At 40.4% G+C, this 23,565-nt stretch overlaps 1 protein-coding gene across 1 annotated transcript; it reads left to right on the top strand.

The window, feature by feature from the left end:
• The first annotated feature begins 3,186 nt into the window (after window positions 1-3,186).
• On the top strand, window positions 3,187-21,221 carry TNFSF4 (TNF superfamily member 4). The gene is made up of 3 exons (XM_059903586.1): window positions 3,187-3,339; window positions 19,272-19,320; window positions 20,872-21,221. Exons 1-3 carry the CDS (start codon window positions 3,190-3,192, stop codon window positions 21,219-21,221), a joined length of 549 nt encoding a protein of 182 aa, XP_059759569.1. The 5' UTR covers window positions 3,187-3,189.
• The last annotated feature ends 2,344 nt before the right edge of the window (window positions 21,222-23,565 follow it).

The following is a 23,565-nucleotide window of genomic DNA, read 5'->3' as shown; positions in this document are numbered from 1 at the left end:
CTCTTCAAATATTTTCTCAGACCCTTTCTTTTTCTCTTCTTCTTCTGGGACCCCTATAATTTGAATGTTGGTGCGTTTAGTGTTGTCCCGGAGGTCTCTGAGATAGTCTTCAATTCTTTTCATTCTTTTTTCTTTATTCTGCTCCTCAGCAGTTATTTCCACCATTTCATCTTCCAGCTCACTTATTTGTTCTTCTGCCTCAATTATTCTGTTATTGATTCCTTCTAGTGTATTTCTCACTTCAGTTATTGTGTTGTTCATCTCTGTTTGTTTGTTCTTTACTTCTTCTAGATGTTTGTTAAACGTTTCTTGTATTTTCTCAATCTGTGCCTCCATTCTATTTCCGAGATTCTGGATCATCTTTACTATCATTACTCTGAATTCTTTTCCAAGTAGATTGCCTATTTCCTCTTCATTTATTTGGTCTTGTAGGTTTTTACCTTGCTCCTTCATCTGTGACATAGTTTTTTGCAGCCTCTTTTTTTTTTTAATGAGTGGGACTGTGTTCCTGTCTTACTGGTTGTTTGGCCTGAGGCTTCCACCACTAGAGTTTGTAGGCTGTTGGGTAAAGCTGGGTCTTGGTGCTGCTATGAGGAACTCCATGAGACCTCACTCCAATGAATATTCCCTAGGGTCTGAGGTTCTCTGTTTGTCCAGTGCTTCGGACTCAGAGCTCCCACCACAGGAGTTTTGACCTGACCCCCAGCTTGTGAACCAAGATCCTGCAAGCTGCATGGAGCGGCACAAAAAAAAAAAATAAAGAGAACGTTAACAAAGTAAAAAATAAAATTAGACTAGGAAACTAACAGATATGTTAGAAAGAATATAAAAATAAAAATATAGATGAAACAACAACCGGAAGGTACACCAGTACCACAACAGTAAGAAAGAGGAGGAGGGAAAAGAAAAGAAAAGAAAAAGGCAGGGGGGTGGGGGGGGGGGAAAGGCCTTGGCTGTAGGGGGCGGGGCCTAAGCAAGGGTGAGGTTTGGGTGGTGGGTGGGGCCAATGCTCAGGACCCACAAGGCTGGAAAAGTCCCTGGGGTCTGTGGGAGGTGGGACCTAGGCTCAAGGAACAGAAGGGGCCCAGGCGTGCCCCCCACCCCTGTTCTCAGAGGGCAGGGTACCTCCCCTGGGAGCCCAGCAGGCTTCCAGGGCTCCAGTGGGCGGGGAAAATGCCCTTCTCTCCTCTCTTGCTCCTCCAGTCTGGGAGGGTCCCTCCTGCCTGCCTCTCCTGATCTCCCCGGCCTCCCTCCTATGCCCCCAAGGACCCATGCAGCCTGGAGGGGGCTTTGGAGGGCAGGGGATGGGCCTGGGAGCTCAGCAGTCTCCCTGGCCTGAGTGGGCGGGGCAATCGCCCTCTGCTCCTCTCCTGCTCCTCCCGCAGGGCCCCTCCCGCCTGTGTGTCCTGATCTCCCTGGCCTCAGGGGCATAGATCCTGTCTGGCCTCCACTTCTCCTCCCCACCTCAGTCCCTCTGCATCCTACCGGTTCACTTTAGGGTTCCTCCCATCTCCTTGGGCATCAGAGTTCCCCACCAGCGGCCAGCAGGTGCCCTAGTTGTGGGGAGACGCTAACTCCCCGTCTTCCCACATCGCCATCTTGACTCTGCCTTTCAATTTTTTTTAATCCATACTCTGTATGTTACACATACTTTTCTCATAGGAATACCTATTTAGAATTAAGTTTAGATGGAACTTGATTTCTCGTTTTGGCTTGGCGTGTATGGTATAGTGTCTCAGTCACCTTATATTTCAGACAAAAACTTGAACTTCTGAAGACCAATATGTTCTGCAAATGCAAAGTATAATGATTATAATGAGGGTATCAATTCATATATTAATTGATTTAAACTGTATTAATAAATGTACTTTCCATTTCCCACAAGCTGTTTCCCTCTTGAATATGCCTCATATCAATTTTCTATAAAATTAAGTTGCATACAACAGCTCATTTATTTTGTTGATGTTATTTCTCTCTCCTTTCCTTCTTTAAATATCCGTTGAGTGGCTGATAGGGAGCTCAGAGAGACATACTTGCCCACAGAAGAGTTGTTCTGTCTTAAACAGCCCCTCCCAGTGTACCTATACTGTCCAATATAGTACTGGGCTCACTGTGTACTCAGTAAATATTTATTAATATGAACTTGACATTATCAATAACTTTATCATTTATTTCATTTGATCATTTATTTCAGTGGTAAAGGGTAAGTAGTGTCTATTGGTAGAATACTCTTACTTTCCAAGTTCTGTGTCTACCCTGACCTCAAAGAAAGGAACAACCTTCAAAGCTTATTTGAAGCTATTCATTTGTTCATTCATGCAAACTTATGTATGGAGAAAATGTATAGTGTAGGGAAGGGAAAAAGTCAAGATACTCTTCTGCTTCTTTCCTGCTATGCTTAAAATTAATCATGTAAGTCTTTACTAAATTTGCCTCAAAAATTAAATGAGAAAAAGATTTTAGGGCTGTCTAGCACAGTGCCTGACACATAGTGGATGCTCAGTGTATGCTAGTTTATTATAACGCAATGGACTAAAACTAGAGGATCTTACTCCTTTATTCTATGTGATTCACCATCCTCTTTTAAAATTTTCTTTTTTTTTTCACTTGAAGAATTGTCTTCGTTTGCTTTTTTCCCCTGAATCTGTTGAATGGGTTCAGTACTTAGTTACCCAATAAAGTGCAGACAAGAACTTAAGGCTAGCATTTTCCTTAAATCTCTTCTATGATTTAAGACACCTCGGAGAAGGGATAGATGAGCTCCTACATCAACGGATGATGATTTTTATCTTTATCAAGTGACCCACAATTTGGTTACTGGTGCAATGAGAAATTAAGAAAATAGCACACTTTTATGACTGTCATTTCACAGTCACTCAAATCAGAACTGGAATGCCACAAAAACAACTCCCTGTTAGCCCATAGAAAAAAAAAGAAAGAAAGTAAAGGGGAAATTCAGATTAGTCACAGAGAAGTTCCCCCGCCTGCCTGCAAAAGCTGCAGCATTAAAACTGAGAGTCCGCTCTGCTCTTTCAATCGCCTCTTGTCTCTGGTCCTGGGACCTTTGTGTGTTTTCTGATTGATACACCTTGTTTTGGCTTCATCTCCTTCTTTGCGGGGAAGAGGTCAGTCCTCCCTCAGGTTCCCTTCTGTCACAGTTTTCATCTTCCCTGCATCCAGATTGTGAAGATGGAAGGGGTCCAACCCCTGGATGAGCATGTTGGAAACGCAGCAGGACGGAGATTCTTGAGGAACAAGCTATTGCTGGTGTCCTCCCTAATTCAGGGGCTGGGGCTGCTCCTGTGTCTCACCTACATCTGTCTGCACTTCTCTGCTCAGGTAAGATGCACCACTGGCATGTCCTTTCCTCCAGCTCAGGCTGATGGCAGCTCCAACAGCTGCAAATGGTCACCTGGAAATAATCTGACACCAAAATTGTTTTTTTTTTTTTTTCCCTTTTCCACTCAGCGATCGTAAAGTGTGGTCAAACACCCTTTTGTCTCTCTTTTCCTTCCTTTTTTTCATCAGTGGCAGTGGTGGGGCACAATGGAGATAGGGCAGGGGCACTGCTTCTGGATTATTCTTTTTCTTTGCAATGTAAGCATCCTGGTATTCCTTTATGAGCTGTCACTTAGAAGCTTTGAGTCACTGATATACCTACTTGGTTTACCTATTCTGCTAGTAAGCATCTGATCAGGGAATTCATGTAAAAAGGAAATAAGAAAGTCTCTTTACATTATTATACTTTCCTATCATATTCATAAACCCCATAGACTCTCAAAGTAATATGCTTTTTGAAGAATGCTAAATGTATCAGTATTAAGTTCTTTTAAATAGCTAGCCTATGTATTTTAAGGGCAGAGATATATGTGTTCACGCCCGTATGTGTGCATGGCCAAACGTTTACCCCAGTAACTTGATCAGATATTGTTTCTCACAGTCTTTCTCTACCAATCACAACTTATAGACATCACTTTGTCCAGTACATTATGTAGTGGAAGACCATCATTTTAGTATTTCCCCCACTTAATGAAGATATTCTTTCCATTTTTCCTTCTCCTTATTATGGTCCCTTTTACATTATTTTTTCTTATTTACTTATTCATATCTACAAACATTATTAGCCCTTTAAGGATGTTCTTGACTGCAGGAGATTCCACTGAAAAGAAAAGAAATGAATAGTGTCCCCATGTTCCCTTGTTGGGGCTAGTCTGATAGTTCTTGTTTCCCTGGTGGATGCTCTGTGTTAGAAAAGTCTCTCCCTGGTAAAGGTCAGACAACAGGAACTTTTATTTCTGATAGCCAGGTCAGAGACTGGGTACCTCAAATTAGATCAGGATAAGGTAAGCAGAGTCCTAGACGATGCCTGGGCTTGTCTTCGCCTACAGGAAATAGGGTTTTTCAGTGCCTACAGGCTAGTGGGAGTTTGGTTGTGATCACTGTACTATAGAGTGCTGGTGTCCCCAAATTCCCGAAGTGGAGCTGGTGTCATACTCAAGCCTGCAGACCAGCGAGCACCACAGCACACCCATCCTGTCCTCATCATGCCACACGTTTCCTTCTCTTCACAGAACGCTTTGGGTGAAATTAGAGTAGGCGATCTGGGGAGAGGGTGTGGGGGGAGGAGCAAAGTGTCCATGGCAGGATGCCCAAGACAGAGACCGGAATTAGGCTCTTCCGAGAAGAAAACAAAGAGTAACCCAAAATAGAACAGCTGAGTCTATTCACCAGGTCTGGGAGCCCTGAGAGTGCTTTTTCAAACAACCACAGCGTTACATATTTCCTTACACTGTGGGATGATAAAAAGACAGAACATATGGCCCCAGTCAAGGCTCAGCAATTAATTGCACTAGGGCTCTGAGCAGGAGAGAGCAAAAGGCGAAACAGATACAGATGTGTAGCCAGCTGGTGGCGGGGGCCGGCCCTGAACTATCAGTACCCAAGGAATGCAGAGGAGAGGGGTCCTTTCTAGCAAGTCACCCAGCAGTTCTGAGCTAGAGCCTGGAAGGGAAGCTGAGTGCTGGCTTCCAGGATACTAGAATTCATGGAGCTGATCTTTGGGAGAGAATTAGCTTTCTCTGGTCCTGGTCCAGAAATGGAAACAAAGATAGAGGAGGTACATTAGAGCTGTTTGCTCAACAAACGTGTTCTTGTATACTCTGGATACGGAACTTTTTGGGGCACAGATATTTGAAATTCTTAACTTGACATTAACTTTTTTTCTTACTTCTAGCTAGACTGTTTTAGCTAACATAATTTCTTATACTGTTAATAAGACCCAGGGCAGCACGTTGTGTCCTTAAATTTAATCTCATAAGCTTTGTTAAGGGGAAGGACAGTCATGTGTGTTCTCCCCAGAACTTGATCAGTCATGGTGGAAGCAGTGTGTGTCTGTGTGTGTGTATATGTGTGTGTGTGTGAGAGAGAGAGAGATTGATTGAGAGAGAAGGGTGTAAAGTAACTGCTGAAGAAGGGACATAGACTGATAGCTTTTCTAAATTCATAGATAAGATTGTTGGGAATTTTGGTTGAAGGATGGGGTAGATGGTGATGCCAATCAAATCTCTACTTTTATAAGACATAATATTAGAGTGATATGTATAGGGGGTGAAATAAAGCTGAAATACTCATCATTTGCCTAGTTAAATTGGATCTCTTTCATTGTAGGAGAAAGATATTTGGAGAATAATCATGATTTTTTTTTCTTATTTCTTAGATTTAATTTTTAACTTCATAAAAAATCTTCCTATATGGATGACTCTGTAAAAAAATACATATGAAACTGTTAAACTCCATTTGGCAGTTAACCTTCCCTTCAATCAAGTTTATTTAGTAACCGTTGTTTTCTCACCACTTGGTTAAGTTTTATTATGTGAAAAGCAGAAGTTTTTGTTTTTGAATGTCAGAAAAAAAGATGGACCTTACCCACTCCTTATATAATACATTTCCCTCTTTGGGTCCTGATTTTCTCATCTGAAACATGAGGCAGTTGGATCAAATGATGAAGAAATGTCTCTTCCAGATCAATATCCTGTGGGTATGTAGTTTATATATATATAGTCATAAAATGGATATGAGGATCTGAGAAATACCAATTTAAGTAAACAGATTTTTGTGTCTAAGCTTCTGGATACCCTGGTTCTTAATAAGGGACTGAGGGAAATCAAATTGGCACATATATTTGTAATCTGTATTTATTTATATACCATGTACCTATCTAAGTAACTTATTCTGGATTAGCAAAATACCTTATTTAGAAAAGGGAAAGAAGTGGATGCTGTAGAAGAATATCCATGATACAAGTTGTAAAATTGAGTCACAAAAATCAATACATGCTGTTTGGATGTTTATTGGGACTGCCGTTTAAAGTATCAGGCTTCCAGGCTTCCCCATAACTTCACCTGGGAACAATGGCAGAAAAAAGCTGATCTATAAGGTGAGAAGCTTTTGCAGATTATACCCATGTGTCTCAGAGCTATTGAAGCTGGGCTCTTCCAAGATTTGTATCATCTTTATCAGAGTAGTTTAAAGATGTGCTTTTAGTGATAATTCTTCAGCACATCCCACCCACAGTTAAAAGTTTACATTCTTATCACTTTTACTCCTGGGAAAGACAGAAGTGGAGGCATTTGGAAAGAGAGCTGACCAATTCTGTATCAGTGATGGCCAGAATTAGAATTCAGTTTCTTGATGAAGTTTCAGACTATAACTTGGACTTTGTATCCTTTAGGAAGAAAAAGAGGCATTTTTGATTAAAAAATCTTGTCTCAGATTAGCTCAAGTTAAATGTGTCCCCATGTAATTTAACAAGTTTTTAAAGAAATTTTTTATGATAGACATGGAAATAATTTTCAATATAATTGAATTTGCATTTTATAAGAAATTGTATGGGAGCTAAAAAGAAACATCTGAAGTATTGAACTGATTTGTCACTAAGTATTTTGAGGCTCTTAAAGGAGGTACTACTGCAAATGTATAGAATTGTTGGATTTTTGAGCAGACATTAGACATAATCCACTTACGGATAGGAAAACAGAAACTCAGGGAGGGTAAAAGCCGGAGGAGGAGGTAATGCTTCACTGATATTAGAAGAAGGGTGGAAATTCTTTAAATAGACAAGAAGGATGATGGTGGGTAGGTAGGGGCAGAAGGCTTTCTAGGTAAAAGAGCAAGTTGTTCAGAATGGTTGGAGTTGAGAGTTCATTGGGGAAAGTGGAGGAAGATGAAGCTGAAAATCTAAGTGGGGGCAGGACACAAAGGGTCCTGTGACTCATGCTAAGGGAACACACTTCATTCCATTCTATGCAAAAGAAAATACAGGAAAAATTACCCAAATTGTCGCTTCTCCAAATTTCACTTCTCTTATGTGGTCTACATATTGACAAATACAGAAAGTGAGTCTTGTCTCACATAGCACTAGGGGGCACCACAGTAAAACTAACAGTTCTTGGATATCTTTTAAAGAGAACCCACTCTTATTTCCTGAGGAGTTAAGAACACTTTTCTCAGGAAGCCAAGCGCTTATCCATGTGTAAGAGGATGAACAATATCAAGAGGGCCTAATATTGTTCACTATTTACACAGTGATGATATTTTCTACAAGAAAAATTTAGATATGGGTTCTGACCCAAGTACTCAAAATAGGACAGAATAGCTTGGACAAGAATCATGCTGGAAAATGTCACATATGTACACATGAATAGAAACAAATATACACACTCAGAGGAGAGATGGGAAGCAAGCAGAAGGGCTCTTGGTATAGACCTTGGAGTCTAACCTCCCTATTCCTTTTCTCTGACCTCACCTCCTAGCTACTAGCCCTGAGTAGACCTAGCCTTGCCTAGGGGCTGACCACCATGCCCTTCCAATTCTATTTCTTTTAATGGAAATTACTTCTGTGCCCTTCACTTTCAGAGAACCCACAGCTTCCCACCCACTTCTGGGGTTCTCCATTCATGGCTCATGAACATTAATCTTCTGGAATCACTTAGGTTGGAGGAGCCATGTACAATGTTGTTATTCCTATTTAGGGAGTGAAAAGATACAACTGAATAACAAAGTAGAAGGGTTATTTCTCACAGTCACAGATAAAATATATGGCATATGTGGTAGTGTTAGGATGAAATTGGATTCCCCAGCATCCTATGGCTTGTGCATTTTGTTTGTAGCCAAATGAAGGCATTAAAACACTTCCTCATACAAAAATATGACATATCTTCTCAAAATTTTAGGGGAGTCATTGAAGTGTAGGAGAGAGAACACTGGACCAGGAACTAGAATATTCTGGTTCAGTCCAGTCTTTTAGCTTCGTGACTTTGGGTAAAGTCCCCCAAATTCCGAGTGTCAATTTAATCATTTCCAAAAATTGGAATTTGGTTATTGTGAGGAACAAATGTGTTACAGAGCTTTGTAAATGTCAAGATTATTATTATTATTCATGAACATGCTTCCATAAGCATACCACCACTAAAATGTTTGCCTTATAGCACACACACACACACACACACACACACAAACACTCCAAAACTCAAATCTCAGAAAGCATATTATAGGTAATGTTAACCTTAACTTCATGGACTTTGACTTTCCTACTCTAATTTTTAAGGCTAAAAAAAACCCCTTGGTATAATTCTAGCATTTTTGAATATAGATGTCTAATTAAGACCTCATGGCTGTATTAGTGAACAAAGGAAAAATGAAGGGGAGAATTTATGAAGGTATAAAATGTTATCAAGTTAGTGTCTGAAAGTGGTTCAGAGATCTAAAATGGCACACTTAGAACACATGGCCCAGGCTGGTTCCATCTCCCTTTACGTTGATGTAGTTCATCCAATTCTCCAGTGACTTGGTTGCCAAATAGGGCAGAAAATTATATTTAGAAGAGTGGTCTGGTTCAAAATATTAGAAATGTTGGAGCTAAGATGGGCATAATTATGCATTATTTTCTTTTCAGCAAACCTTTCATTCTGAAGTGCAAGTTTGATGTGTTATTAATTTGTATAAATTTGTCTAGCTTTGATAACATTGAAAATGCTATTTAAGAACATACTTGGACAGAAAGATGGGCAAATAGACCCAAACTTTAATTCTTCCAATACTAATTGAATAAGGGCTTATGGTAAGAAAGTGTCACTCCCAAGATATAGGTGGGGAGCTGCGGGGGTGTCCAGTGAGTGTAAATGATGTACCCTCAGGCTGGGCTGCCCTGTAGGTCGCCACAGCACAACCCTAGAGAACCAATGAAACTGTCAAGCAAAGATCAGGATGAAAATGACAATTAACATTACAAAAAATTATAAACGAGCATCAAAATAGTCATCAAGGGAAATTATAAAAACTTTGCTGGGTTATAAAAGAAGTTGTAAAACACATGTTTTACTGCTCAGTAATGTAAAATATATTTTGAGTTACCTGTGTGTTGGGTGCTTAACGTTTTTAACTTTCAAGGCCCATAAAGATCTCAATCTGGCCCTGTATGTGGTTTGATGAAGACTGGGAACTCAAAGCTCTCTTTTCTGGGAGGATGAGGGGCATCACTCCTGGTGCTACTTGCAATAACCATCTCTGGTTTTGTGATCTTTTCCCTACTTTTGTCCTCACTTCTTCACTATGACCTCGGAGGAAGACAGACAGATATTTGTGTGCAGTTTTACAATGAGGAAGTTTGAGGCATAGAGACTTGTCTAGGTCAATATAGGAAGGTCTGGTTATAAATTGCGACCAGGTTTAAATTCTAGTCCTGTTTCTTTCCGTTACACTTGGCCAAGACGCCATGGCTCTAAGCCGTAAGAATTTCGGCTGGCTGTTTTAAAATTTGTTTCCTTTTCTGACATTAATTGCTTTTGAAGAAAAATTGGGGGAAAGATCTATAACCTGGCATAAAGGGAAGCAAGATTCTTTTAAAAAAGGGATCTAAATCTACTTACACAAATGTAGATAACACAACAAATGAAGCTTCAACAAGCTCATAATACAACATAGGTTATTTTGATGAAACAAATCATTGCCATGTGTGATATTCATAGAAGAGAAAGGGGACTTGGATTTGGGCACTAGCTCAGTCATTTATTCACTCCGAGCTGTACTTTTTTTAAAAAACAATAAGGAGATTAGACTATATAATCTCCCTGGACCTTTCTAGTTCTATCAGACTGATTCAAAGAATTATTTTAATGTTGTAAGTGTGATTTCACACTATATGCAAATATCTTTTCAACCATGTATTAGTTTCCTAGGGCTGCCTTTTAAGGTACCACAAATTTGGGTACCACAAAGTGTCAGCAGGGCCATGCTCCCTCTGAAGGCTCTAGGGAAGGATCCTTCAGGATCCTTCTTTGCCTCTTTCTAGCTTCTGGTGACTCCCAGCAATCCTTAGTGTTCCTTGGCTTGTAGTTGCATCACCCCAAGCTCTGCCTCCAAGTTCACATGACCATCTTCCCTGCGCGTATCTGTGTGTCCTCTCCTCTTCTTTTAAGGACACCAGTCATATTAGACTTAGGACCCACCCTAATCTAGTTAACCTCATGTTAACTAATTACATCTGCAAAAACCCTATTTCCTAATCAAGTCACATACTGAGATTCTAGGTGGACATAAATTTGGAGGGACACTATTCAACTCACTACCAACCATTTATTAATTTACTTATTTAACAAGATCTATGGAAAATAAGTTACCTTTCAGACGTTGAGGAAACAATGGTAAGCAAGACTTGGTCTTCCTTGCCCTCTCAGAGTTTGCAATCTAGTGGAGAAAGAAAATGGTCAAGCAATAACATAGTGTGTGATAAGCACTGGATAACCAAGTAGGGTACAGCTCTTCAGTAAGAAGTTTCACAGAGGGCTATCTACCTAGCTTCAATATCTAGTTTCTCAATTGGGATTATAAAGTGAGCATACTTTAATTTTTGCATTAGGTGCTTCGTTTCTCTTCCATTATTTAACAGGAAGGCTTTAGTTTAAAATGTCATTGTCATTATTGTTACCACCACCATCATCATTCCACTGCTGTTCGGTGATAATTTTTACCAGTCACCAATCTTAGTTCACACCAGAATATAGGTTGAGGATTATTTAGCCTCATGCAAATGAGGCTAAGAGCTTCATTGCATAAACAACACAAAAGATATTCTTGATTGTTTATTAACCATCATAGGGACCCACTTGGGGGAAAAAACTGTTGCTTTTGTTACAGCTGAGGGGTTTATTGTGTTGAAAAGGTCTTCTATTCAAAAGGTCTTCTTATCTACCAATAATTTGGGATTTCTCTTTTGAATGCTGTGATTTGCCTAATCTCTGGTATGGAAAAGTCCTTAGGCCTCATTCCACAGTGCTTATTCCACCATCTTAACTGAGGATGGACATAAAAATAAGGATATTAGAAACTGAGAAAGGGAAAGGACTTGTTCTGGCCTAAGACCTGACCTAAGTGTTCCTATTCCCAGCCCAATGCCTTGTCCATTCTACTAGGTTGCCTTTCCAAGGCAATAGTGCCTCCTTTTTTATATAGCAAATGAGATGGGGAATGAGTGACTTCAAGTAGAAAGATATTGATTGTAATAATTCTGCTACCCCCTTTGTACTTAAGGATGAATGGGGCAATGTAAAAAACCTTGGGCAATCACATATGGTGTTGGCTCAAGCCAGTGTCAGATATTATGTGATTATGCAGCCACTAGCCAAGGTCAGGGCATAGTCTAAAGGGCTGATTTCCACCTTAGCTCAGCAAAGGTTTATTTATAAATGCCATCATGTTTAAGGTATTGTAAGATTTATGATAATGCAGTGGCTACCTTGTAAACCAACCCTTCCATTTGCTTAGAGACTAGGGTGTTTTGCTGGAGATCACCAAGGTGGGGAAAGGAGTTATTTCTTTTTTCAATTTAATTTTTTAAAATTGATTACAAGATTATACAAGTAATATAATGTACAAGATTATATAAGTTTCAAGTGTACAACATAGTGATGAACAATTTTTAAAGACTATATTCCATTTATAGTTATTATAAAATGTTGGCTATATTCCCTGTATTGTACAATGTATCCTTATTTTATACATAGTAGTTTGTACCTTTCAATCCCGCCTTCCCTCTCCCCCACTGGTAACCAGTAGATTGTTCTCTGAATCTGTGAGTCTGTTTCTTTTTTGTCATAGTCACCAGTTTGTTGTATTTTTTAGATTCCACATATAACTGATATCATACAGTATTTGTCTTTCTCTGTCTGACAGGAAAGGAGTTCTTAGAAATGTTTTGGCAGACCCCTTTGTCAGTGTACTTTAAGGATTTCCCCAGTAAATGTGGAAAGGGGAACCCAGATGTAAGAAAATCTTCCCCTTGAGGATATAAAGAATTGGTTGCAAAATTTTGCAAATCACAAAATTTTGAAGGTGTGTTCATGTCACATGGATGCTTTTGGTTCATTTGGTTGTTTACCTGAATACCTGATATTCCTCTTAGGAATCTGCTAATTTGCTAAGCATGTGAGACAGTGAAACCACAGTTCCTGTTCTCTGAGATAGAGGGGAGAGGGTCAGTTAGTAGAGACTTGCCATTACTAAGTAAATTTGACAAGAAAAGTGGAAGTGTTTAGAGAAAGGAGGCTATATTAGGATATCACAGGGCCTGTGTAGTAGAGAGGAGAGTAAAAGTTAAGAGAGAGATTACAGCAAAAAGGTGCTGGCAGCCATGGTGAAGGGTGGAGATGGAGAAAGAGAGAGTCTTGAATGACAGTTAAAATGGCTTTTCTTTGTATTCATTAAATCTCAGTAGACTCTTTATTCATCAAGATTTTCAAAGTCACACATCTTCATCTCTAAGAAGTGTAACTTTGGGGATAAATTTTCTGATTATGGAAGACTCTTTGGCCAAAGAATCAGTTTTTGCCCATTCTTCCTATTCCTTTCTCTGAGTGGGGTTCTGAACTTCCCTGATCCGAAGTGTGGGCCCTTCCCTTTGTAAGGGAGTTTCCGCTGAGTACACACTAAGTCCACCAGGGTGAGAGTCTACCTTCCCAGCCCACTGTAATGGGTAAATATAGAAAATTCCATCTTCCTCTTAAGAGGCTCGTTGAGACACACCCTGAGAGCTTGCGAGGCTGTGCTTTCATGACCTCTCAGGTCTCCTCTGATTGACATGAAGCCCAGTGTTGGGGGAGGAGACATTCACATCCCAGTGGAGGTTGCAGGGTGAACCACAGAGTCCCCATCACAGATCTGTTTCCCCGCCAGCCTCCACTCACTCACATCCCATCCCACTCCCACCTAGGATCTTGACTGATATCAAGTGAGGAAGGGCAAGGCCCACATAGTGAATGCAGAGCCCACTTCCTGGTTTCATATTTGATGAGTATCATTCCCTCCTGCCACAGATACATCCCCCTCCAGGACAAATGCCACATGAGTATAAGGTTGGCAGCCTCATGCCACATCCCAGTGAGTCAGAATTAGAAACTCACACATTCCAAAGATGAGCTCATGAAGCAAGCATCACCTTTTTGGGAACATGGTACAGGCTGCTGGGTAAATGCTAGATATCAGACATTTTCCATCTGTGTTCTCAGACAGTTCAGTGCTCCAGGTGCTGAGAGAGGCCAGGAAAGGACATAATTCTGACTCTTCTTTGCATCACCTGCTTGCTGCCTACTTTGTACTTGTCCTGCTGCCCCTTATCAGGACATTTGCATCTAATCAGAGCCCAGCTAACGGCTTTGCCAATCTGTACTACACAAACAACCTTGTAGGATTGACTGAGGAGCTCTTTCCTGGAGAATGTCTAGATATTTTGAGATATATCTGAATATTGTGACAACTATCTAAAACCTAATGTTTTAATCTTACTCAGTGTTGACAATTAAAATAATTCAAATTAATTTTGAACCCTCAGACAAATGCTTTCATAGGGGTTTTTTACTCTAAAATAGAGTAGGATAAAGAGAAAGGATGTTACCATGAACTTGGAGTTCAATCAAACTCAAGTTAATACTTGTTTCTTCCTGAGCAAGTTCTTAACAGCACTGATTCTCATTTTTCTATCTGTAAAACATGGGTAATTACTATTTCTACTTAACAGTGTTATTTTGAATAGCAAAAAAGGTAATGAAATTGAGAAAGAGTAATGCAGTGCATGGCATATTGTAAGTTCTCAATAAGTTTTTATTGTTTTTCTTGAATATACCAAGAATGGTCTCACTTCTAGACCTTTCTTCCATATAATGCCTTTGGATTATCTGGGTCCTCTTTCGCTTTCAAGGCCTAAGACCATGTCTTTCCTACTTGAGTGGCCAAAGCCTGCAATGATTTTTCTGTTCTCTGGAACCTTGTGGCATACATTGCCTGTTGATGCTTACCAAAGGTTTTTTTGTAGAGGAGCTGTTTCCCCAGTTGACATACAAGTTTGTCAAAAATAAAGATTGTGTCTTCTTTCCCTTTGTGTTCTTAGAGTTGAATGTAATGCCTGCCGTATAGCAGGTACTCAGTAATTGTTGATGCTGTTTCAAATCAGCAATAACATGGCAATCATATAACTATTCAATCAACTATTGAATAGTGCTTACAGTAGAGCAAACATCCTTTGAGCACCAGCTTTGAGACAGGCATGCTTTTTGCCAAGGGCATATGGTCGAATATACATTTTCTGGATTTGGGCCTTCAGGAGTTCATAGTTGAGTGTGGTAATTCTTAAATCCTGAACCTTGGGTGCTTGTAAAAATGCAGTTTACTGAGTCCACCTAGACCTTTTGAATCAGAATCTTTATGAATAGACTGGCCATCTACACATTTTTACAGATTTTCCAGGGGATTCAAATGTACATTAGAGTTTGAGAACAGTGGGACAGCTGACCTTTTGTCACATCATCAGCTGCTCCTAGACAGGACATGTGCATTATTCAGTCAGTTGGTCAAATAGCCCATATATCAGCTGCCTACTGCGTACTCTGTTTTCTTGGTTCTACTTATGACAGCCCTCAAACCCAGGAGGGAAGCCTGAACTTTTGGCTCTCCCTATGTACTTTTATGATGAGGTCATCGTGAGACCACCACCCTGCCCATCTGCTGTGTGTGTGGCAACTTCTTCTTTCCTCCAACTTGGCACCGAAGTGGACACAGGGAATGGAATATTAATAAAGTCTTCAAAGAAATTTCTCCACACTTTAAATTTGCATGGGGAGAAAGAAAACTGTGTTTTGGTATAATGAAAGTTGTACTGGATTGGAGGACAGGAGTTGAATCCCTTTACTTCTGTAGGCCTCACTTTCTTCATCTGTAAAATACAATGTTCAGTTAGAAGATGACTTCTTTTATACTCATGCTTCTGAAACCATCTCATTCAAACTTCAGGACTGTGCTTTGATTCTGGTGTGTAGACTTACAGGAGTTTCTCTTCCCCTTTGAGGATGGTACTGGCTCTTCAGACTTTGCATATTGAAGAAGCCTCATTGTATAGCTTGTCCTTACATGAAAGCTCTCTGGGACCTTTGATATATTCCATTTTCTTTTAGTATCTGGAGAAGGTATGAGGATTTTGATTTTCTTGATATGAAGAAGACCATATTTGTGCATGTGGGTAAAATTAATATTTTCTGATTGTTTTCTGGTAACCTTTCTTATGAAGCCAGGATTCTTTTGTATTGTTTCTCTGGGCTACAGAGAGCCAGAGGGATATTTTAGGAATTTTGTTGGACTTCGTTTTTCATTAATTCCTTCATTCTGTAGTCATATATAAAGCTAAAATAGTATTATATAGACTAAATTAAGAACATGACATGGATCTTATCTCTCATGGGTATCCAAGGATAATAGCTGACATTTATCGACTCCTTACGATGTTCCAGGTCAGGTACTTAAAATTTAGATACATTATCTCATTCAATCTTCACAACAACCCTCTGAGATATAGATTTTACTATTTCCATTTTACGGATGAAGAAACTAAAAATCAGCAAGGTAATGCCATTTTCCCAAGAGCACACAGCTAAGTAGTCTTGTAGAGGAGATGAGACATGTATCCCATGGTGGTAGAATGAAAGTCAATAGAGTGATTTAAAAAATTTTTTTACGTCAGGGTTCACTCTTGGTATTGTACATTTTATGGATTTTAACAAATGAACAATAACATGTACCCACCATTAGAGTATCATGCAGAATAGTTTCAGTACTCAAAATCTTCTGCACTTCACCTGTTTATCTCTCCCTCCTCCCTCACCCCTGGCAACTGCTGATCTTTAACTGTCTCTATAGTTTTGCCTTTTTCAGAATGTCACATAATTGGAATCATACAGTATATAGTCTTTTCAGATTGTCTTCTTTCATTTGGTAATATGCATTTAAGGTGCCACCATGTCTTTCCATGGCTTGAAAAGCTCATTTCCTTTTAGCACTGAATGATATTCCATTGTCTGGATGTATCGCAGTTTATTTATCCATTCAGCCTACTGAAGGATATCTTGATTGCTTTTGCTTGGCAAGTTTTAGCAATAATAAACCAAGCTATGATAAACATCCATGTGAATAGAGTGGTTTTTAAGTACTTGCTATGGGAGACCAAAAATCAGGGATTTGATTTAGGCCTTGAAGGTGGTGATATTTTGATGGGTCGACATAGATGGAGGGCCATTCTTGGTGGAGAGAAAAAAGGAAGCAAGTATTTTTCAAATGCTTACCATGTGCCAGGCAAACTCCTCGGTACTTTCACATATGTTAACTTATTTAAGCTTTACAGTCATCTCCTGGAACATTCCAATAATAATATTATGCCTTATTTTCACAGACATGAAAGCTAAAGCTCAGAAATGGTATACAACATTTCCAAATTCACAAAACTAGAGAGGTCACAATTTGAACTGAATCTGACTCCCAAGCCTATGCCCTCTGTTTTGTCCTGCCAGGCTCTATTGAAGGGCAAAGAGCTTAGAGGAAATGGTTGGCTCCAGCAAGGATATGTGTAGCAGTGATGCTTGACAAGGAGGTTGGCGCCAGGTGATGAAAGGTCTTGAATTGGGCACTGTGAGGGTATTTCTGGGCAGTGGGGTAGTCAGCATGAGGTGATCAGGTATGGAAGATGAAGGGAAAAGTTATAGAAGGGCATGGAGCAAGAGGAAACACTGTCTTATTTCACAACATTGCCTAGGCTTGGTGGTGTTGATGCTAGGAAGAAACTTGTGAGAATATGCAAATTTCTAATACTGGGTGACCTTCAGGAGAAGGAAAGGAAGCCCGAATCTGGAGTTGCATTTGCATCTACCTGAAAGAGGAAGTCACGTGTGCTTTCCTTGCTGCCTCTCAGCATCTTGGTCTCAGAATGTCCTCTTGGTCATTACTGCCCCTACTTAGTCCTCACAGTATTTTAGAACACCGGGAAATTTCTTTTATTTGCAGGAACCTTTAGGAGATTTTGCAAAGTCAGTCAAATAATCAAACCACGAGAGCTTTTAGGTCAGAGAACTTTATGCAAATTTGGGATGAGGAAGCTTCCTATTTCTCTCTTTTATTAAAATTGACTTAGAGTTGCAACTTTTAAAATTTAAATCATGAACAGTTAGTGCTGAAAGGGATGTCTGTGATCTTTGAGGGATTTTTAAACATGAGAAAACTGATGCCTAGAGAAGTTATGAAACTTGCCTAAGATGACACCATACTTGCCTGGCTGGCGTTAGGACCAAGTTGCTGCATGCTGAGCCCTGTGCTCTTTGCACGACTGCGCAGGCTGCTTCTGACTTTAACAAGGTGGCCATTCAGGCTGGGACCAACCTGCCCAGAAGGCAGTGGGGGGGTATTCATTTACCCAGGGGATTACGGTGATCATGATCGGGTAATATGCCTTTTGAGAGGCCTTCTTCCAGAACATTGCTTTAAGCATGAAGGACACCAATCCAGCCTCACAAACAGTCCGCAGAGGGGAGAGCGCTGAAGACTGTCAAAGTCTCCCCAGGTCAACACCTCTCCATGTGCTCACTGCTGACTAATATCGCTCCAGGGGCCCAGGCACTGGCAGGGCTCAGAAAGGCTCTCCTTCTTCCTACACTGCCTGTTGGTTTAAGCTTGGTGAGGCTTATGATTTTATGTACAAGGGAAGTAGGGGATTCTTCATCTGCGTGGGCAGGCCCCAGTGGAATCTGTTTGACTGCTGCTATGAGTGTGCCAGGAAAGTGGGAAGCAGGGATTCCACACCCCAGAGTATGAAAACAAATTCCTCCCCACACCTTTGATCAGGACATCTTGCCAAAAATAGCCTGGTGGGAGGAGCTCTTGTCCTTGGCAGGTGCAGTAGGTGGTGGGTTTTTGTTGTTGTTGTTGTTGTTTTCTATTTCCTTTTTTAGTAGGTAATACAAAATTTATAAAATATAAAAAAGTAAACCATGGAAAGTAAGGGTCCCTCCCACTCCTGTCCTCAGGCTTCCGGTTCCTTTCCCCAGAGGCAACATTATATTCTGTCAGATAAATTCAGTGCCCACACAAACATTATCATTATTTTTTGACACAAATGGTAATGTACTTTATACATGATTCTGCCCTTTGCTTTTGCTTTTTTCACTTAATATATTAATATTTTGGAGTTTGCTCCATATTGAACTTCTTTGTTCTTTTAACCACCAAATTTCCACAGACGTTTTATTTATTAGCTTTCCTTTCTTCATTGTTTTACTGCTTTCTTGCTTTTGAGTACTCACTTGGTTCAGGTTAGATTTTTCACATGGTAAAAGAGTAGGGAAAGACCAAACATTAAAAAATGTTACACGCAGATCTACTCATCTCTGAAGGATTAGAACAGTTTTTATTGCCTGTATGCCCTGAAAATAGGACACTTACTCCTGTTTTCCAGTGAAAAAGCAAGCAGTCAGGAAGCTTTCAGAATTCACTCCCAGTGCATTCTGGGAGTCTGTGGCCATGAAGGATTGATTGGTCACAGCCTTGTCCATGAAGGATCTCTATGACTGAGTGGGTTTCTTAAGAAGATGACTGTTAAGTGCTCTGTTATCCAGAATGGGAAATTGGGGCTTAGTGAGCCAAAACAATATACCAAGGAAGAGTTTGGCAAATGAGGACAGATCTTACTTAGATGCTTGCACAAAATAGCAGAAGACTCCTAACTTACCTTAAGAGATGTCATAGAAAGGCAAGGGGGGCAGGCAAGAAGGCTGGGTCTAATCTACATAGAAAAAAACAAATCTCTTGTCAAGTCATTCCCTTTACAGGTTACTGCATTTCTACTTCACAGGATATGAATTCCATTTGTTCATTTTTTTCTTAAAAATATATACTTTTTCCTCCTTTAGGTGCCATCTCAATACCCTCCAATCCAAAGTATCAGAGTACAGTTTACCAGTAAGTATTGTCAAAAGTTTAATTGATTCATATTTTTAAAAGAATCCTCTCTCCAGCCTCTTAATTTCTCCCAGAACGCAAGATCTCTCTCTTTTCTTAGGGAAACATTAAATCCTGAAATTGTTGGAGGCTGCATATTGTTTTCATTAGGGACAAAGAAGGTGTATAAAGAAGAAAAGGGGAGTAATTAGTTACCAAATATGTGCTTGTCACTGTATTACTTCATATTCCTCACTTAATCTTCCCAGGAACCCTTTGAGTAGGAATTATTCTCATTTTTTAGGTAAGAAAACTGAGGCTTTACTTCCTACAAGTTTGTCTGACTGTAAGACGTGTCATTCCCCAGTAATTCTATCATAGGATGGGATTTTACCTTAATGAGAGTTGGGGGACTTGAAGTCAAGGTGATACTTTACCTGGAGAGCAGTATTTGGATCCATGATTGATACTAGAACAACCACCAGTGGTTTCTGTATGGATATTCATTTGTTAAGTCCTCCTGCGCTAAAGGAAAGTATATCTTGCCTTCTATAAGTAATCCTTCTTTTCAGTTCAAAGTATTTCCCATGGACTTGATACAAAGCAAGAATTACTGAAATGTGCCCAGCAGTGCACATTTCAGTAAAGTACCTATTCTTTCCTATCTCTGAGGGACATGGGGCAGAGTGGGGAATTTGAGATGTGGTTGCTTGACCATTCAGGATGATATTGAGGCTACCGTAGAAATAAAAGAAATTTGGTTTTTTGATTTACACTTGAAATGGCCCCACACAAAGCTATGAAATCCATCATTCTGTGTCCTCCTACTCTTCCTTTTCTTTCTCCTGTGGCAACCACTATTCCCAAGGCACCTTCCAGGAAAAACTAGCAATAAAAAGGTAGAAGGGAGAAGTAGGTCTATGTTCTTGAGCTCTTCTACCTGCATCTTAATGAGCAGAATCTGAGCCCACGGACATTACTAAGCTTTACTTAATATCACAGCATAACTAAGCTTAAGCGACTGTTGGCAAATGCCAGTAACACATGCTGTTGGTAGGTCTAGTGCCCGGGGCATGTGAAAAATTTTCATTTCATGATCAAGTGGAGAGAGGATAGAGAAGAGTTAAAAGCAATTGCTTTGCGTGGAGGGGGTGTGCAGGACCTGGGCAAGGGGCACTTCCACCACCCTTTGCCCTAGTCTATCCATTGAGCAAGAAAGGAAGCACCGAATTGCCAATCCCTCCTGGTTTTGAAAAATCAGGGAAACCTTGAGGCTCCATTTCCTGCCACAGGTATGTTGTGATAACTGCCAGTTGCTATAATCTCTCTGCTCTTGAACCCCAGCCCCATCTGTAACTCTCTTGGCTACTAGTATTAGCTTTGCCTCATCCATTCCACAGGGAAAGCAGATTCCAACCCTCATGGAGAAAAACAGTATTTTCTTCCTTTCGTTCTTCTCAAAATCTCTCCCTATCTCTTTCTCTTCATGTGTTTCTAGACATATTGGAAGGCTGTTGCCCAACGCTGAGCTAAGGAATCTTTTTTTTTTTTTTTTTACCCTACCCTCCTTAGAGTGTGAAAATGAGAATGGTTTCATCATCACATCCCCAAACAAGGATGGAACCATGAAGGTGCAAAACAACTCAATCATCATCAACTGTGATGGGTTTTATCTCATCTCCCTGAAGGGCTACTTCTCTCAGGAGCTCAGCCTCAGGCTTCAGTACCGGAAGGGTCGGGAACCCCTCTTCTCCCTGAGCAAGATCACGTTTGTTGACTCTGTCACAGTGGCCAATCTGGCTTTCAAGGACAAAGTCTACCTGAATGTGACCACTCACAGTGCCTCCTGCGAAGACATTCAGGTGAATGGTGGGGAATTGATTCTCATTCATCAAAATCCTGGTGGATTCTGTGTCTACTGAGGACCTGATGGCTGCACCTAAGCCAAGCACCAACATGAATGCCAAACTGCGGGTGGACAGGACACAGATTCTTCCTTGGGAGCGGAGGAGTCATCCCAGCTCAGCCCTCATATATGGCCACTTGAGATGTGACCAGAAGATCACTCCGTCCCCCACTCAGGGATAGTTAAAGCTTTATTTTATGTAACAATTAACTTTATGTATTTATCCTTATATCTTCTAAATCACCTAGCCCTCATCCCTCAGGATTGCCTCAAGCCTGTTAGGCACCTCCGAGAGAGTGAGGAAAATAGGTGCCTCTTCCTCAGGATGTTGTTTCTATTGATCAGGAAATTGTTGTAATACACTTTCATTACTGAAAAAGACACTTGACTACCATTTGCTGGATATTTGACATCTGGCATTGTCAAAATGAAGAAGACCAAGGAGGCGGTTTATGAATCTGCCAAAGGTGGTGGATTGACCCCTGGCAGCCAAAGGTGCCTCTTCAAGATGAAATTGGTTGAAGTTTGCATATTGCCTAAATACCTCTCTCATGTGGCGGAGTTCAAAAGGAAAATCAACTTGTGAACAGCTGTCAGGACTTGATGAAGATAGCTGGCTAAGGAATACTCTGTGCTTTTTTCTTTCTTTTTTCTCCATTTTGCTTTCCCAGCCTTCAAATGTTCTTGATAGAAATTTCCCTTCAAAGAACCATCTCGGGGATGTGATGCTGTGAAAAATCTAATCAGTGACTTAAGGAAAACTGAGAGAGATTTTTCTGAACTGGGAGAGTGAGATAATTTATTGTGAGGGTTATCTTTATCACTCAGGAGAGCAGTGAAACTGGACCTCTCAGGGTAACAGTCAGTGGGAATTTAAATTGTCTGGGAAGGAAATCACATTCTTTGCCACAGAGAGGCGAAGTAGCACATGCCCATCCTCCTGCTTATGCTGTATACTCAGCCCCACACCTTGTACTCATGGACCACCTTGTTAGTTTCAAAAAAAAATGAAGCAATTCTATGATCAGTTGCAACTTTATGTCTAAAGACATTGAGACACTATTACATCTTATGGAAAATAGTGATCTCTGTCTAGAAACACCATAATATCACATATGATCTCACATTGATAGTTGAGGCGAGAAGGACCAATAATCAGCCAATACCAAGGCTTTCAAGAGAATAAGATCACCTAATGTTTAGTTTAAATATCCCACTTAATGTATATGGCTTATGGCATTGTGGACAAATGTGATTTTTCTTAATTTCCAGATGATTTGTAAGTTTTCTGTGTCAAAACTTTTACAAATTTGAATTTTTTTATAAAAACTTTTTAGAATGGTAGCAAGTGTTTCCCTGCAATTTTAAATAGAGTGTGTGACATATCATAGAATATTTCTGGATGATTCTGGGTCATCATAGTAGTTGTACTGTGGTGCGCTACAGTGATATCTTCAGGGTCTCCAGAAAGGTGGAAGGCAGTTTGGCCCTACGCTGAATGGTCTCAATTACATTTGGGTTTTTTTCTTGTCTGTTTGATACAATTATTTTCCATCTCCAATTAAGTGCCTGTCTGTCTCCAACTATATTCCCACCACTCAGTTTTAATCTGTTATAGGCAGAAGCTAAATCAAAATGCTAAATAAAAAGAAGCTAAATAAAAGAAACTGTGCATAAGGTAAGAGTAACCAAACTCTGAGTGGCTGCCCAGGCACTCACATAATTGTTATAATCCTAGGTAAACATCTATGGAGGGCCTGCTGTAGACCAAGCGTTAGGCTAAATGCTTTACATGAATTGCCCCTCCCCCCTTCCCCAAGCCGGCTTGCGGGATCTTAGTTCCTGGCCCAGGGCAGTGAAAGTGCCAACTCCTAACCACTGGACCGCCAGGGAACTCCCCTACGTGAATTGTTCTGAGCAAGATATTCTATGAGACCCGTCTTGACTACTCAGAGGATTTAAACGTGTGTGTGTGCGCGTGTGTACTTCTTTGTTATTGACTATGTTCTCAAAGTCAAAGTTATTCAGTATTACTTATTCTAAGTAAATGTTTATGAATATAGATAATATTTAAGAAAATGTATGTTTACTTTTTTAAGTTTGGAATTTCTGACTATATTTCTTCTGGACGTACACATTCCAAGCCAAAGCTTGTTTTGTGGGTTGGTTGTCTTTGGTGTTAACGGCCCCTCCTCACAGGCGCCCACTCCCTGTGGATACACATGGCCTGCTCTTCCCATGCTGGCCTCCTCCAGCCACACAGGGACATTTCTGCCATCCACTAGACTCACTCCCCCAGCTGCCACCCGTCAAAGTATGTGTGTCCCATGTAAATCATTCCTTCAAAGGGATAATTAACC

Source organism: Balaenoptera ricei, chromosome 1 (assembly GCF_028023285.1).
Source record: "Balaenoptera ricei isolate mBalRic1 chromosome 1, mBalRic1.hap2, whole genome shotgun sequence".
Lineage (NCBI taxonomy): Eukaryota > Metazoa > Chordata > Mammalia > Artiodactyla > Balaenopteridae > Balaenoptera > Balaenoptera ricei.
This window is presented reverse-complemented; position numbering and strand designations above follow the sequence as displayed.